The following is a 13,896-nucleotide window of genomic DNA, read 5'->3' as shown; positions in this document are numbered from 1 at the left end:
GTAATAAAGAAATTGTTGCTTAACTTGTAAGTGACAGTTTTGCGCGAAATTGCCCTATTGCAGCAGTGTTACTGTTTGTGTTTATGCTTTTGTTGTAGTTTTTTAAATTATCATTTCAATTCAGTTTTAGTCTACATGGCCCTTTCTTTAATTATTGCCGTGCACAGTTGCATTTTTCTGTGGGTCGTTTGCTTTATTTAGGGTAGTCAAAACTTGTAGCCTATATTATTTATTTAAAAGAGAAATATACCTGCCCTAATAAAGAAATTGTTGCTTAACTTCGAGTGATTATTCCTCAGTTATTCTTAATTATAGTTTTATAATTTTAAAGATTTTCAGAAGTCACAGACAATCCACCTTGCATTTCGCTACGGCAGGCTGTCACGCACGCAGCTCACTTGATCCGCAGCAGAATTGATCATTGCAAAAAACGTTGTTGATATGGACATAAACTGTGTTTCTTGCCCTAATAATGATACAAATAATATAAAACATGTTGGGAACGCATATTTGAATGATATTATTGATAAATTACTTGTGCAAAAAAACAGCTATTTCCCGGGATTCCCGGGAAATGGGTCGTCTTTTCCCGGGATTTGATTTGATCTAATTTTCGGGAAAATATTAAACCCTATTCTGTAGTATAGTGCATAGCAGGGGCGTAGCTAGAAATTTATTTTTGGGGGGTCCCATCTTAAAATGAGGGGGCAACTCTCTCTCTCTATATATATACAAAGCACAACAACACGTGACATGAGCTAATCCAATCAAGTTTGAAAACATCTGTCAATCAGACTAAGAAATCAACATTTTCTTATTTTATTTATTTTATTTTAAGCAATTGGAAATCTGAGGGGGCAGACATGTAAATGAAGGGGCCAAGGCCCACCCAGGCCCCCTCGTGGCGTTAGATAAAGCATAATAAGTGCTGTAATATACTTTAATATTTACTATAGTAAGGTTAAAAAAAATATTGTATCTTAGTTTTTCATGTGCATAATCAGAGGCAAGGGATTTGCATTAAAATCTGTTTGTCACTCAGTGATGGGTTTAACCCGACCAATCCTGACACACTCGTCAAACGAGATTCCATCATGTGTCAGACCTCACTGCTCCCCCAACAGCAGTGTTTCCTCATTCTTACCGCCAGCGCTGGGTGCGTCACCTAAACGTCTCCCCATAAATGCATCAATTAAGCAACAATAGTGTTGACAGGCCCTAATGATCCGAAAACAAAAGATCAGCCTTACATCTGCACGTACGCCAAAAAGTTCACATCATTTAATGAGACACCAAATATCTCCATCAGTCCTACATCTTCACCTCAACACAACTGTTTAAAGTTGAAACCTGTTGTTTGAGGATGGTAAATACGAATGGCTGGGAAAACAATCTTGGAAAGACCCTTCCATAGACTTCCTTAGAATTTTAGTGACACCTTATATGTAAAGGTTTGTGTTGCCTGAATAGACGCTTTGTTTGTGAAATCAAAGAGTTTAGTATTGAGTCTATTTTAGGAGTAAACCTCTACTTTAGTCATGGTCATGTCTATTTTAAGCTTTTTATCTACATACTACATATACCGAGAAATCTGAGCAATATTTTTAAAACATGTTTTGGCAATTATTTATGTTTTTCCTTTCACAGAAAACCTTTTTTTTTGCTCATATTCCATATCTCATAAGTTCCTTGCTAGTGCCCAAAATTACCTTTGCTTCCTCGTTGATGTCCCATGTGAATGAAATGGCGTTGTATGAAATCTCTTCAATATTACTGATGGTGTTGAAACTTTCTTTGTAGTCCGCTATGGGAGACAAGAAAGGATAACGGTGTTAAAATTGTAAGAGAAGAGATAAATTGGGAAGGGAATAATGCCATTATTATATAATCATATAGCCATTCGACAGGTAGAGTTGTTTTATGACCACAACTGTATTATATTGAGTATTTTAAATAAAAGAAACTGAAAAACAAAGCTAAATGGTTTATATGAACAGTCACAGATCATAGGTTGGACACATTGAATTTGGATGGATCTTAAAGTCATTTTGATTTAAATTAATATGTTTAAATATTTGACATTATTTCTATGGCAAATACAAAGTTTTGATTTTGTGTAATGATAACCGAAAATGAAAATTCTGTCATCATTTACTCAAAATTTCTTTTGTACACAATAGAAGATATTTTGATAAATGATGGTAAGCACACAGTTGATGGCACCCATTGACTTCCATAGTACGAAAAGTAAATACTATAAAAAAGTACAAAAAAATCAGCCAATGGGGTAAGCAAATTTTTCTTGAATTTAGTGTTTGAGAAAAATTTTCAAGATTTTTTTTGCTTACCTCATTGGCAGATTTTTTGCTTGTTTTATGCACAAAATCACTTAAATTTGATATTTTTGGTCTAAAAACTAGACGTATTTTCTTGGGTCATTTTGCTTATCGAGAAAAAGCATATTAATTTATGCATTTTTTGATATTTTTACTGAAAACAAGACAAAATACTAAGAATTTTTTTTTCATGAAAGTAATTTTTTGCAGTGTAGCCACACTCAAATTCATTTAAATTTGATATGTTTTGTCTGAGTTTTGTCTTGATGAGTTATTTTCTTAGGTCGTTTGCTGATCAAGAAAATACATCTTGATTTAAGAATTTTTAGATATTTCTACTGAAAAGGAAACTAGATAAAAATACTTAGAAAGTCATTTTTTGCAGTGCAGCAATATGTTTTATACAATTTCTCACATCACATCTAAATATTTCTATAAAACTTCTGTGTAACAATGTGCTTTACAAAAAAAAAATGAAAATTGAATGAAAATCTCTTCCCTTTAGAGGTCACCTTTCATTGAAAGTAAGATAATGCTGTGTACCCTTTATGCTTTACAGGACTCATCTTTGATGTGTTTAACGTGGACCTTACAGTACAATTGGCGTTCCCATCTTTCAGTCAAGTCTGATCTATTGTCCAGTCCCCACCTGCAGCCCCCACTGTGTATATGTTCAGTGGATACAGTCTATCTGTACTCCACCCTGAACTACCCAGAAAAGCAAACACAACGACAGTGTGACCGATCAAAGACTGAAGATGCTTAAGAGGTCCTCACCGATATCAATACATCTCTGCTTGGCTGTGTGTTGTCTCGAGTGCCAATATTTCCAGTGTTTGAGTTGGTCATCTCTGCTTTTCTCTTCTCCGAACACTACCATCACAACACTCTGTAAAGCAACATGATTTTATTACCTGAATTTCATAAAACTGTAAAAACTGTCAGAAAATGGTCCCTAGCTGTCACTGGGGCAGTACCCTTTCCAAAATTGCACCTAAAGAGTGCATATTACTACCTCAGAGGTATATAGGACTTTTTTAAAGGGCAGTGCCCCAGTGGGGACCATTTATGACCATTTTTTTGACCATGCACATTTAAAAAAGTTGTTTGAGTATGCTACTGTATACTTATAATCTCAAATCTAGACCATTTCTCATATCTTTAAAACGATTTAAAATGTTTTTAGGTTGTTTAACTACATGAAATGCACATTTTTAAATGCAGCATGAAGTTTAAACAGCTTAATTATGCAAGTCAATTCAACATACTTTTAAAAGTTGTGACTTCTATAAGAAAAACTTAGAAAAACAAGTTGCAATTGTTTTACTTAATTTGTTAAGTTAAACTAACATAAAAAATTGATATGATATAATTTTACAGTTATATGTGTACAACTGGTAAATTAGCCTGGATGAGCAGATCAATATCACTTCAGATATGCAGTACACTGTAAAAAGTGAAAAGTTGGATCAACTTAACATCTAAAAAGTTTTTTTAATTTACATTTTTCACTTAAATTATTTTTCACTTAAACATATAAGTTGAAAAAACATACTTTTTAGGTGTTATCAATTGAATTGATACTTTTTAAGTTGACTCAACTTTTAACAATGTTATGACTAAGGCTGCGTTCACACCGAACGCGAATAGAGCGTCTGGCGCAAATTATTTCAATGTTAAGTCAATGTAAAGACGCGTTTATGTGCGTATGGAGGTGTCGCGGCGCGAATGAGACATTTAGCGCGGCACAGTAGATGCAAGTTCGTGTCTGACGCACAAGTTGAAAAATTTGAAGTTTGCCGTCAATTCACACCGTGTTAACCAGAGTCACCCCTTGCACCTCCCACAAGAAGTGAATTTTTGTAAATACGCTTTAAACGCTTGCTGTTTATACGCATCTATTTCACTTAAGATGCGCAAATGCATTCAAAATGTTCAAGCGGCAAACTAGATGCGGTAGACGCAAATTTGACGCTCTATTTGCGTTTGGTGTAAACGCAGCATAAGGCATATGAAGGGGGTCGCACACTGGATGCGCAGCTCAGCGCCTTGCCGTTGTAAAAAAACGAACACATTGTTTTTTATGAGTATACGCACACCGGCGCCGACAGGTGGTGCCTGTCCGCGGCGCCCAGCTTTGCCTCAGTAAGTTGCTCAAAACCCTGTCACGCCACAGAGCCCCACTCACATATTTTAACATTAAATAACATCATATTTGTCCCAAATCATTAAGGATTAACATTAGCTGCTAACGTATATTTTGCATTTTTAAGTAGACGCTATCTGACTATGCCCGCACTATTTAATGTGCACTTTCGTTGTACGATACCTCAGAGTTGTCCTAGACGCGACATGGGGCTGCCCGGCACTGAGCTGCGCGTCCAGTGTGTGACCCCCTTGAGACTGCTGGATGTTGCGACTGACCAATCAGGATCAAGTGCTCTAGAGCAGTGGTTATCAATTCCAGTCCCCTCCTAGAATGTTTTAGATGTCTTCTTATAATTAAACACCTGATTTCACTCATCAGGCTCCTTAATTAACACACTAACAAGCTGATGAACTGTATCAGGTGTTTTTATATATAGAGACATCTAAAATGATCTGGGAGGGGTCTCGAGGACTGGAATTGAGAACCACTGTTCTAGAGAACTGTCTTGCAAATACATGCAAATACAACCCCCCCAAAAAACAAATACACTCATCTTACCCTGACTTTACAGATGGGGCCATGCAGCAGTTTTCCATTATCGGTTTCCCTAAGGGTGATGGGGTAAAACTGGCCCTTGTTGAGGTACGTCATTGTGCCATCGCCAGACTTCTGTCTGAGGGACTTGGAGGCCTCTAACATATACTCGAAATTGTTACTGTTGATCATACAAAAAAAGAGTCCTTAATTCATGCTCTATTTGTGCCAACACTCATCATAAAACAAATACACGCGTAACAATTTCCCTGTTTGCATTTATAAGGAAACGGCAGTTTATATTTGTTGTACTGTAGTTTGACTTTCATACACTCAAAGGCCACGAGCGCCAGTCGCAATGCTTTTATTTGAACAGTTTGTTCATTGTCACATGCAGATGATGTAATTGCAAACTCCCAGGAGATCCATCAAAGGACGTCCACTTACCCAGACACAGCGTCAAAAGCGCCGTAGTCCTCCGGCGTGATGGAGGCCATGCGTAACTGGAGATCTCCTGGGAACGAGAACACCTGTAGAGGACAAAAGAGGGGCATGAGGGCCTGGCTTTAGCGCAAACAACCACCGCACAGTCGCGCTTTCAGTCCACGAGAGAAAGCTGATTGCTGAGCCAAAGCAAAAACAAACGGCTCTCCCTGTGTGTGTGTAAGGTTTTGTGGTACTATCATTTCTAAGGAAATCCTCCCTTTAGGGTAAAAAGAAGAGAGAAGGTAGAGAGAGGGAACGAGAGCAAGAGAGAGAGAAAGAAAAGGTCCCGGCTATTGTGTGAGAGGAAAATACAGCACTTTATTGTGTAAGAGAGACAATGGTATAATGACATGCTTGCTGCTATTTTGCCGTGTTCAAATAAAAATAGGGAGGGGGCTTGCAACCATGTCGCCCGTAACTGAAGTATTGTCTGAGGGTGGGAGACAGGAGAGATGGAGAGTGTGAGAAAGAACAGAGCACTTACTTCTGAAGTCCCGTCTTTGAAGGTTTCTGTGAACGTCGAGTCTGGGGTACGGGGCTGTGTGTTAGGACTGAACTGGTTGTGGGCGAGCTGGCGGTCGAACACCACCGTATGGCTGTCTGGCTCCGAACAGTGAGGGTTGGGGACCGTGACGGAGAACCCGTGCGACTGACCCTCGGTCTTCACCGGGAAGTTCGGGACGGCCGCGATGGACACCGTCACGGTAGTATCGGGTGCAGGGAAAAGGGATCTCTTGTCCTGGGCGAGCTGGTTCGCTGGAAGTACAATGTTTAGGGGGACTCCTTTCAAAACCTGGATTCGGTTCTCAGCTGATGGCATAGACGTGTCTTGAAGAGGAGTCAATAGATTCCTTTTGTAGAGACAGACAAAAGTATGGCGATATAACAAAGGATGCAAGCATAATGACGTGACTATTGACCTTCGTTGATGGGTCTACATGTCATATGTATAGTACTAATCATGGCAAACTAGGGTCTCATCATCTCAGTATGGGAAAAATGGCTTTCACTATAGCATCTTTGATGAGAGCTTCACCTTTTGTTGGGATCCACATCAGAGCCCAGGACGTCAGTCTTTGGCTGGGATATTGTTCTCTTATCCCGTGGCACCTGGGGAAAGTAAATAAACCCTGTGTCAGTCTGACCACATCCAATAGCATCAGCTCTACCTTTAATGACCCATTATATCTGTCTGTGAACATATTTGTCATACTAGATGGCATTTTGCTGATGGTGTGCAGGTCGGCGATGTGCGAAGTAAAAGCATGTATCACTACTTTAACTTTTTTAATTTGTAGGACTTTAATATGTGAGCAACCTTGAGGTTGAGGTTTCTCGCTGCAATTGTTAACTAATTTTATATGTGTAAGGACAACTTACACAAAGACAACAAAACAAACAAACTTACCAAATAACAAGGACAATGAGAAAATTTTGTAATTGTTGTTGTTATTGTGGATGTAATGTGATTACATCTTTGTACATTGATTTTGGAAAAGCTTGGAAAAAGGCACTTCATGTATGAAGTATTATTATTGATGTTAAAACACAATAAATTACTGTAAAAATTGTACTATGTGCTAAAGAAACCAACACAGTCTCAATTCGTACATATTTTACAAGGGTGGCTTATTGTTACGACTACATTTGCTTTCACCCCTGTGACGTTGGGGTCTGGTTTCATTATTGTTTTTGATAATAGTCATACGTTTTTGCACAAATCGCTTTGTACGGATTTATAAAAATTAGCCAACTGCTAAAGAAATCATCGCAATCTCATGGCAATTCGTACATATTTTTCGAGGTGGCCAATTCGTTCGACTACATTTGTATGTTTTGTACGTTTTGCTTTCGCTTCTGATGTTGGGGTCAGGGGTCAGTTTCATTATTGTTTTTTTTTATAATAATCATAAATTTTTGTTTGATTCGCTTAGTGCGGATTTATACAAATTAGCCAACTGCTAAAGAAACCAACGCAGTCTCATGGCAATTCATACATATTTTACGAGGTGGCTAATTCGTACGACTACATTTGTAAGTTTTTGTACGTTTTGCTTTCGCTTCTGATGTTGGGGTCAGGGGTCGGTTTCATTATTGTTTTTATAATAATCATACATTTTTGTTCGATTCGCTTAGTGCGGATTTATACAAATTAGCCAACTGCTAAAGAAACCAACGCAGCCTCATTGCAATTTGTACATATTTTATGAGGTGGCTAATTCGTTCGACTACATTTGTATGTTTTTGTATGTTTTGCTTTCACTCCTGGTGTTGGGGTCAGGGGTCTGGTTTCATTATTGTTTTTTATCATAGTCATATGTTTTTGTACAAATCGCTTAGTGTGGATTTATACAAATTAGCCAACTGCTAAAGAAACCAACGCAGCCTCATTGCAATTCGTACATATTTTACGAGGTGGCTAATTCGTTCGACTACATTTGTATGTTTTTGTATGTTTTGCTTTAACTCCTGGTGTTGGGGTCAGGGGTCTGGTTTCATTATTGTTTTTTATCATAGTCATATGTTTTTGTACAAATCGCTTTGTACTGATTTATAAAAATTAGCCAACTGCTAAAGAAATCAATGCAGTCTCATGGCAATTCATACATATTTTACGAGGTGGCTAATTCGTACGACTACATTTGTATGTTTTGTACGATTTGCTTTCGCTCCTGTGATGTTGGGTTCAGGGGTCTGGTTTCATTATTGTTTTTTATTTAATAATAATCATACGTTTTTGTGTGATTCGCTTAGTGCGGATTTATACAAATTAGCCAACTGCTAAAGAAATCAATGCAGTCTAATGGCAATTCGTACATATTTTACGAGGTGGCTAATTCGTACGACTACATTTGTATGTTTTGTACGATTTGCTTTCGCACCTGTGATGTTGGGGTCAGGTTTCATTATAGTTTTCTATAACAATCATACATTTTGTACGATTTACTTCATACAAATTTATACGAATTAGCCAACTCATAAAATACTTACGAATTCTCGTGACATCACGCTGAAAGAATCAGTACCTCCTGCAGACTCCTATTAAACCCACAAATTTTGGAGCATTAGGTGCATCAAAGTTTGATTTCACATTGATTACAATCTTTGACATGACCTTACTCAGTCAATATTAAAGATATTCAGGTTATATTTTTACTTAATGTTCTTTACATTATGTGAAGTGATTTTAAGTAGAAAACAGTAAATTACTTAAACCTAAACGTCTGACCCCCAATTTGCGACAAAAAGCAATTGAAAAGCTATTAAAAATCTGTCCCAGTGCACTTTTAAACAAGCTCAAGTATGTTTTCTTGAGTGATTGTCTCCATGATTCGTACCTTATAGTAATCGTACAGCAAACCCAGAGCTGCTGCGCTGTCCTCATCTCCGTTGATGCTCATCATGGCCTTGGTGGCGGCTGTGAGAGGATTCTCCAGGAATGACTTCCAGGCCTCGTCTTCACTTGTGAAAGGCCTCCGCTGGCTGTAAGCCGGATCATTCTGTAGCACGAGCACCGCCCGCTTACTACAAGGAATATTTTAGGAAGAGTCATCAATACTAGAACAACAACTAAATAAATCTTCATTCTCATTTGGTCAGTAGGGTGACATGTAAATAGTCTCATCATGGAGCAAATTGATGGATGTTGAGCATTACAGTCGAATGATGTTTTGGCATTGTCAACATTGGCGTCAGAGTTGACAGGCTTTACTTTGTCTTCAAGATCTGTGACAAACCAGCCCATACAACAAATCTCTGCACAGACCGCAGCTTCCCGTTCGACAACGTGTTTCACTGGCTCTTCCAGTAAGACGACCAGTTAAGCGTCTCTGTCTTGACGGAAGGAGCTCTTTTCACAATTCTGTGACAAAGTTCATTAAGAAAACCGGTTTTGGTCTTTGCCCCTTTTTTTGTCATAATTACCTCATTGTCCTGTGTACCATCATTTATTTTCTAGACAAAGCCGGTACACAGAGATTGAAAATACTGGCTGCTCTAGCATTTTAAAATGTTTATTTGCGTGATTATATTTTACAGTAGCATACTGTAAAGACAATATTTCTTTACACCTTTTAACCAGGGAAGTGGAGAGGGGAAATATTGTACTAGTGAGGTTGGGTTAATATCTGCATCATCATCAAAAGGCACATTTTGTTTCCAAAACTGCATTCGTGAAGGATTATGTTCCTATAACAAGAAAAACCTGGACAATATATTTTAAATCTGATATGATCAATGGTATGTCTATCTGATAGCTACTGTCAAGTAGTATGTCAAATCAAGCATAATTAAGGCTAAATTACGATTGTGGTCTTTAACAGCTCGTTTACTGCCAAACAACACTGACTGTCATTATGGAATGAATGTATGTAGAGTTGCTATGACAAAACTTTGCTCGCTTAACGCAAACGGATTATGAGTAATTTGATAACGAATTGTGCCATTCTTTAACTTTCTCCCTGTTTTATGTTAGCTTTGCAACCTGATAGATCCGTTATCCCGGGACAATAAAAACTGGCGGACACGCAATCCCGTATCTAAAACAAGAGAAGCAACCAAGCGCGTAATTACTAATGATGCGTTTGTGAACAAATCAGCCAAACTCCAAACACTAACTAATAAGAGTTTTCGTTTTCTTTACGAGAATCACAGACAAGGTTTCACGTTGCATCAACTGGTGACAAGCGTCAACAAATTCTGGTACGGATGTTCTTGGAAAAGCTCGTGACATGAGTTGACGCATATTTTGAGTATATACTCTGGTGCGTGATGTTTTATTTAGAGGTGAACTTATGCAGAAAAACACTTTAGATTTACCTGCTACATTTACATATAAAAAAGGTGTAAAAAAGGCATTGTCAACGCCTAAACAGGTGTACTGTTTCATTAATTTCTTAACAAAAAACATGCTCGACAAAAATATAAAAAATAATAAATATAATAGTAAGTTATTTAAAAAACGAACAAACATTTTGATTATTACGATTATTCGATTTGCCATGTTTGGCACAATTGCAGATTTTTACCTGTTAAAAATGCACATATGTTTTTCCAGCTCCTACAGATGCATTTACATGACGTTTCTTAAAATAAATAATTTCAGGCTTAAAAACATCAGTTTCACATTTAGACCCAATTAAACATAAATTCGATTCTGATTTGAAACAAGCAATCCGAGCGCGCAGAAACGAATTTAAAGCGCCTGCGTGAATTGTAGAGCGCGAGGCGCTTGGCTCGTGTAGCAGGTGCAGGTACACCTGTGACCGGAGCAGGTTTCAACATGACAGCTCGATCTCAAACAACGTATCCGTGTAGCGGAATCAGCTTTAGCCTGTCTGTCAGACGTTTCGTTGTCAGCCAATATTTGCCAGTGGTTCTAAAGAGAAGCCTAAAATCTCCACGAATAATTTTTGTAATAAATCTCCCAATCCTTTTCTGTGGTAGTTAGAGTTGATCATCTCACAGTACTAGACTATGGACTTATACGGTTGTGAACTTATTGTCATGCTCCTGTGACATCTCGTATGGTCGAACTGGACTTTCTAGTTGGTACTGTAAATCCGATCCTTCTTCTTCTATGGAGCAACGTTTGCAGGATGGGATGAGGGCTGCGTTAGAATTGCCTGTATGAGAACGGGTTTTGTTGGCTTTTCTCGCTTTTTTGGATATACTGAGAAATTGGGGCCGGTTTTACCTGTGACAGGGCATTGGATTGGATTACACCTGAGAGGAGGAGCTTAATATTCATCGACACTTGTTGCATGTACATCCAGTTTAACCTAAAAACTTTACAAAGAATAGAATTAACGGTGCAGTATATCACAGTTAGTTTTTTTAAGGACTATACATAATAAGAAAATTAAACAAATATAATTTTCTCGATTATAATACATTACATTTTTGCTTTATAAATCGGTTTGTGGCTCTTTATAAACTGCTGTCCATTAAAGTTTTGTATCGAATTAACATTTAGCTTATAATTAAATATAACTTAAATATAACTTTACAATATTTGTCAATACAAATGTGCGTCTTAATTAATTCAAACACAAGATATTTTCATTCATTAAAAACTCAAGCTACATTTAATTTAACTACCTTACTCTTAAGATATTTTATAATTCAGACTGTAATGAATATTTGCATATAAATTGATAAATTGATTGTGACAAGAACTAAATGTTACTTGAGCTCATGAAACCAGTCAGGTAGGCTGAATAAAAGATTCAATCTAGCGCTTTAATTTTGCGGTTCTGATTTAAAATAACGGCTATATTTTTAATTCTAAATGTAAAAAAATAAAATACAAATAAAATTTTACATTAAAGCCAAAAATGATCAAAGCCAATAAATGTTATTTTATTGCTGTAAAATGTGTTTTCATGCAACAAGACGTCTGCTTTTCTACGTACAAGAAGCCACGCGTAGTTTCTAAGATTTATATGCATAACAATACAAGGTGTTGCCGATACAACATTGTGTACCCTTTTTTTTAGCACTAAGACCCATTCAGGCAACAGTAAACACCCATTTCAGGTCAAAACCAAAAAAGCAGAGCTTTAGAACCGGAAAGGTGCTGAAAAATAAATTGAAACCAAATAATGTCGATAGAAATACATTCCTAAAAAACGGGAATCGCCTGTTTATTTGCTAAACACTGATTTGTGATTGAAACAGTGGTTTGTTTACATATGGTTAGACTTAAAAAAAACATTGTTTATTTTATTTTTAAAGGATGAGGGAGATGTAAGGGAGACCAAAACTGGTTTACAATTCAGTTGAATGTAATTTAATTTATACAGTATAGCACTTATCATAATTGTTCATTGTTCCAAAACAGCTTTACACAAAATAGACAAAGAAAACACAGAAAAGCAAAGAACAACAAAAGCATTGCAGTTTTTAAATATAGTTTACGATGGCGTATTTAAAATTATGGAGTTATTCAATTTTATTTCTTATTTAAATAATGTAATGAGTACTCCAAACGATATTATGAACACAGTCTGGAGTACATTAAAAGTAGTTGTCAATATACTGTAGGAACATTTCTTCAAGTATATTTTAGAAAAGTTTATAATAAAAGTTAATGTTAAAAAAAGTTAATTAAAAAAATAATTTATCTCTATAAACCTTGCATTCTGTAAAGGCTTCATGTGTTTCTTGCATTTAATTGCCAAGTCCAAGACCTTTTTTCATATTTAAATTAACAAATTATATTTCAGTGACAGTGTTGTAAGTGCACAGTAAAACAGTAACATTGAGAAAACTAACTTAATCCGAGAAGGCTTTGGAGATACTATCATTAAGTTTTCAGTTTATACTTGTAAACAGGGGCAAGCTCGCCTCCCCCCAGCACACACCCACCCACTCAACACACTTCCAGAGTCCTGCTTCAATGTTTATTTACCCTAATGCAGGTACTTGTGCTTGTGCCTGAAGACTCTTTATATTTGCTTATGTGTGCTGCACAAACTCATTGACACTGAAACATCCAATCTACATATACAGCTTTACAGTGTTGTTGTTGTTGTTGTTTTTTTCAATCAGGGAACAGTCGAGTTTGTGTCATTTTGTAAGTGCAGGTCTATCTGCACTTACAAAAAAAAATACAGTTTGCTTTGCTTTTACAGTAACTTTTTGAAATTGTGTCCTCTATTCTTGTGTTTAAATGTAAATACATACACAATTGTGTGCATGAATCTAATTTGTAAGGGTTCGTTCTGTTACAAGCAACACAATTGAACCAACACCCAATAAATGACACCCTGGAAAGCTATGCATTCATAGATAATCCATACCAAAGCCTAAAGTGAAATAATAGTCCACCAGTTAAAATCCAACAGCATTTGATTTATACAAAAATATAAAAACCTTTAATTTGTTTAAATATACCAAAAATGACATATATGTGCATATAACATAACCTTATAGAAGACTGTATGAAAAACCTCAACAAGGAAGTACCAGAAGCTTAAATAGGTTTATGATTGCTAAATTAAAACTGTAACAAACCTGCATCAGAGAAATGTTCATTAAAAGCTTTATTTACATCTATGACAAACAGATAATATAAACCTACATATATGCTTTTTCAATCACATGTGGATTTAAGAGCTCAAACAGGTTGAGTACAATGTTAAAATTCGTCCTATACTGTATGATGGCTGTATTAAAGAGGTAGGATTTTACATTTACACTATCTATCTATCTATCTATCTATCTATCTATCTATCTATCTATCTATCTATCTATCTATCTATCTATCTATCTATCTATCTATCTATCTATCTATCTATCTATCTATCTATCTATCTATCTATCTATCTATCTATATATATATATATAAACAGGTAGGATTTTACATTTACACTATATATCTATCTATCT

The 13,896-nt window shown here is 36.4% G+C and overlaps 1 protein-coding gene and 1 long non-coding RNA gene across 7 annotated transcripts in view; one reads left to right on the top strand and one right to left on the bottom strand.

Annotated features, from left to right (window-relative positions):
• Positions 1-3,142, top strand: part of LOC129417497 (uncharacterized) — a 40,062-nt gene extending 36,920 nt beyond the window's left edge. The window contains exon 3 of the long non-coding RNA XR_012370579.1: positions 2,896-3,142. This is a non-coding gene — a long non-coding RNA (uncharacterized lncRNA). The remainder of the gene's footprint in view (positions 1-2,895) is intronic.
• grhl1 (grainyhead-like transcription factor 1) overlaps positions 1-11,203 on the bottom strand; it is a 33,110-nt gene extending 21,907 nt beyond the window's left edge. The window contains exons 1-9 of one of the 6 annotated variants that reach the window (XM_073869659.1): positions 11,006-11,203; positions 8,844-9,030; positions 8,497-8,544; positions 6,542-6,615; positions 5,990-6,356; positions 5,467-5,549; positions 5,044-5,200; positions 3,114-3,225; positions 1,710-1,804 (exon numbers count right to left, since the gene is read on the bottom strand). In XM_073869659.1, coding sequence (XP_073725760.1) covers positions 1,710-1,804; positions 3,114-3,225; positions 5,044-5,200; positions 5,467-5,549; positions 5,990-6,356; positions 6,542-6,615; positions 8,497-8,544; positions 8,844-9,030; positions 11,006-11,025 — 1,143 coding nt within the window. In that variant the 5' untranslated portion in view covers positions 11,026-11,203. Of the gene's footprint in view, positions 1-1,709; positions 1,805-3,113; positions 3,226-5,043; positions 5,201-5,466; positions 5,550-5,989; positions 6,357-6,541; positions 6,616-8,496; positions 8,545-8,843; positions 9,031-10,532; positions 10,675-11,005 lie in introns of those variants that run through there. The other 5 variants (XM_055172206.2, XM_055172204.2, XM_055172205.2 and 2 more) reach the window with 5 other exon arrangements.
• Positions 11,204-13,896: the final 2,693 nt, after the last annotated feature.

The sequence above is a fragment of the Misgurnus anguillicaudatus genome, chromosome 7 (assembly GCF_027580225.2).
Source record: "Misgurnus anguillicaudatus chromosome 7, ASM2758022v2, whole genome shotgun sequence".
NCBI classification, from domain to species: Eukaryota; Metazoa; Chordata; class Actinopteri; order Cypriniformes; family Cobitidae; genus Misgurnus; species Misgurnus anguillicaudatus.
This window is presented reverse-complemented; position numbering and strand designations above follow the sequence as displayed.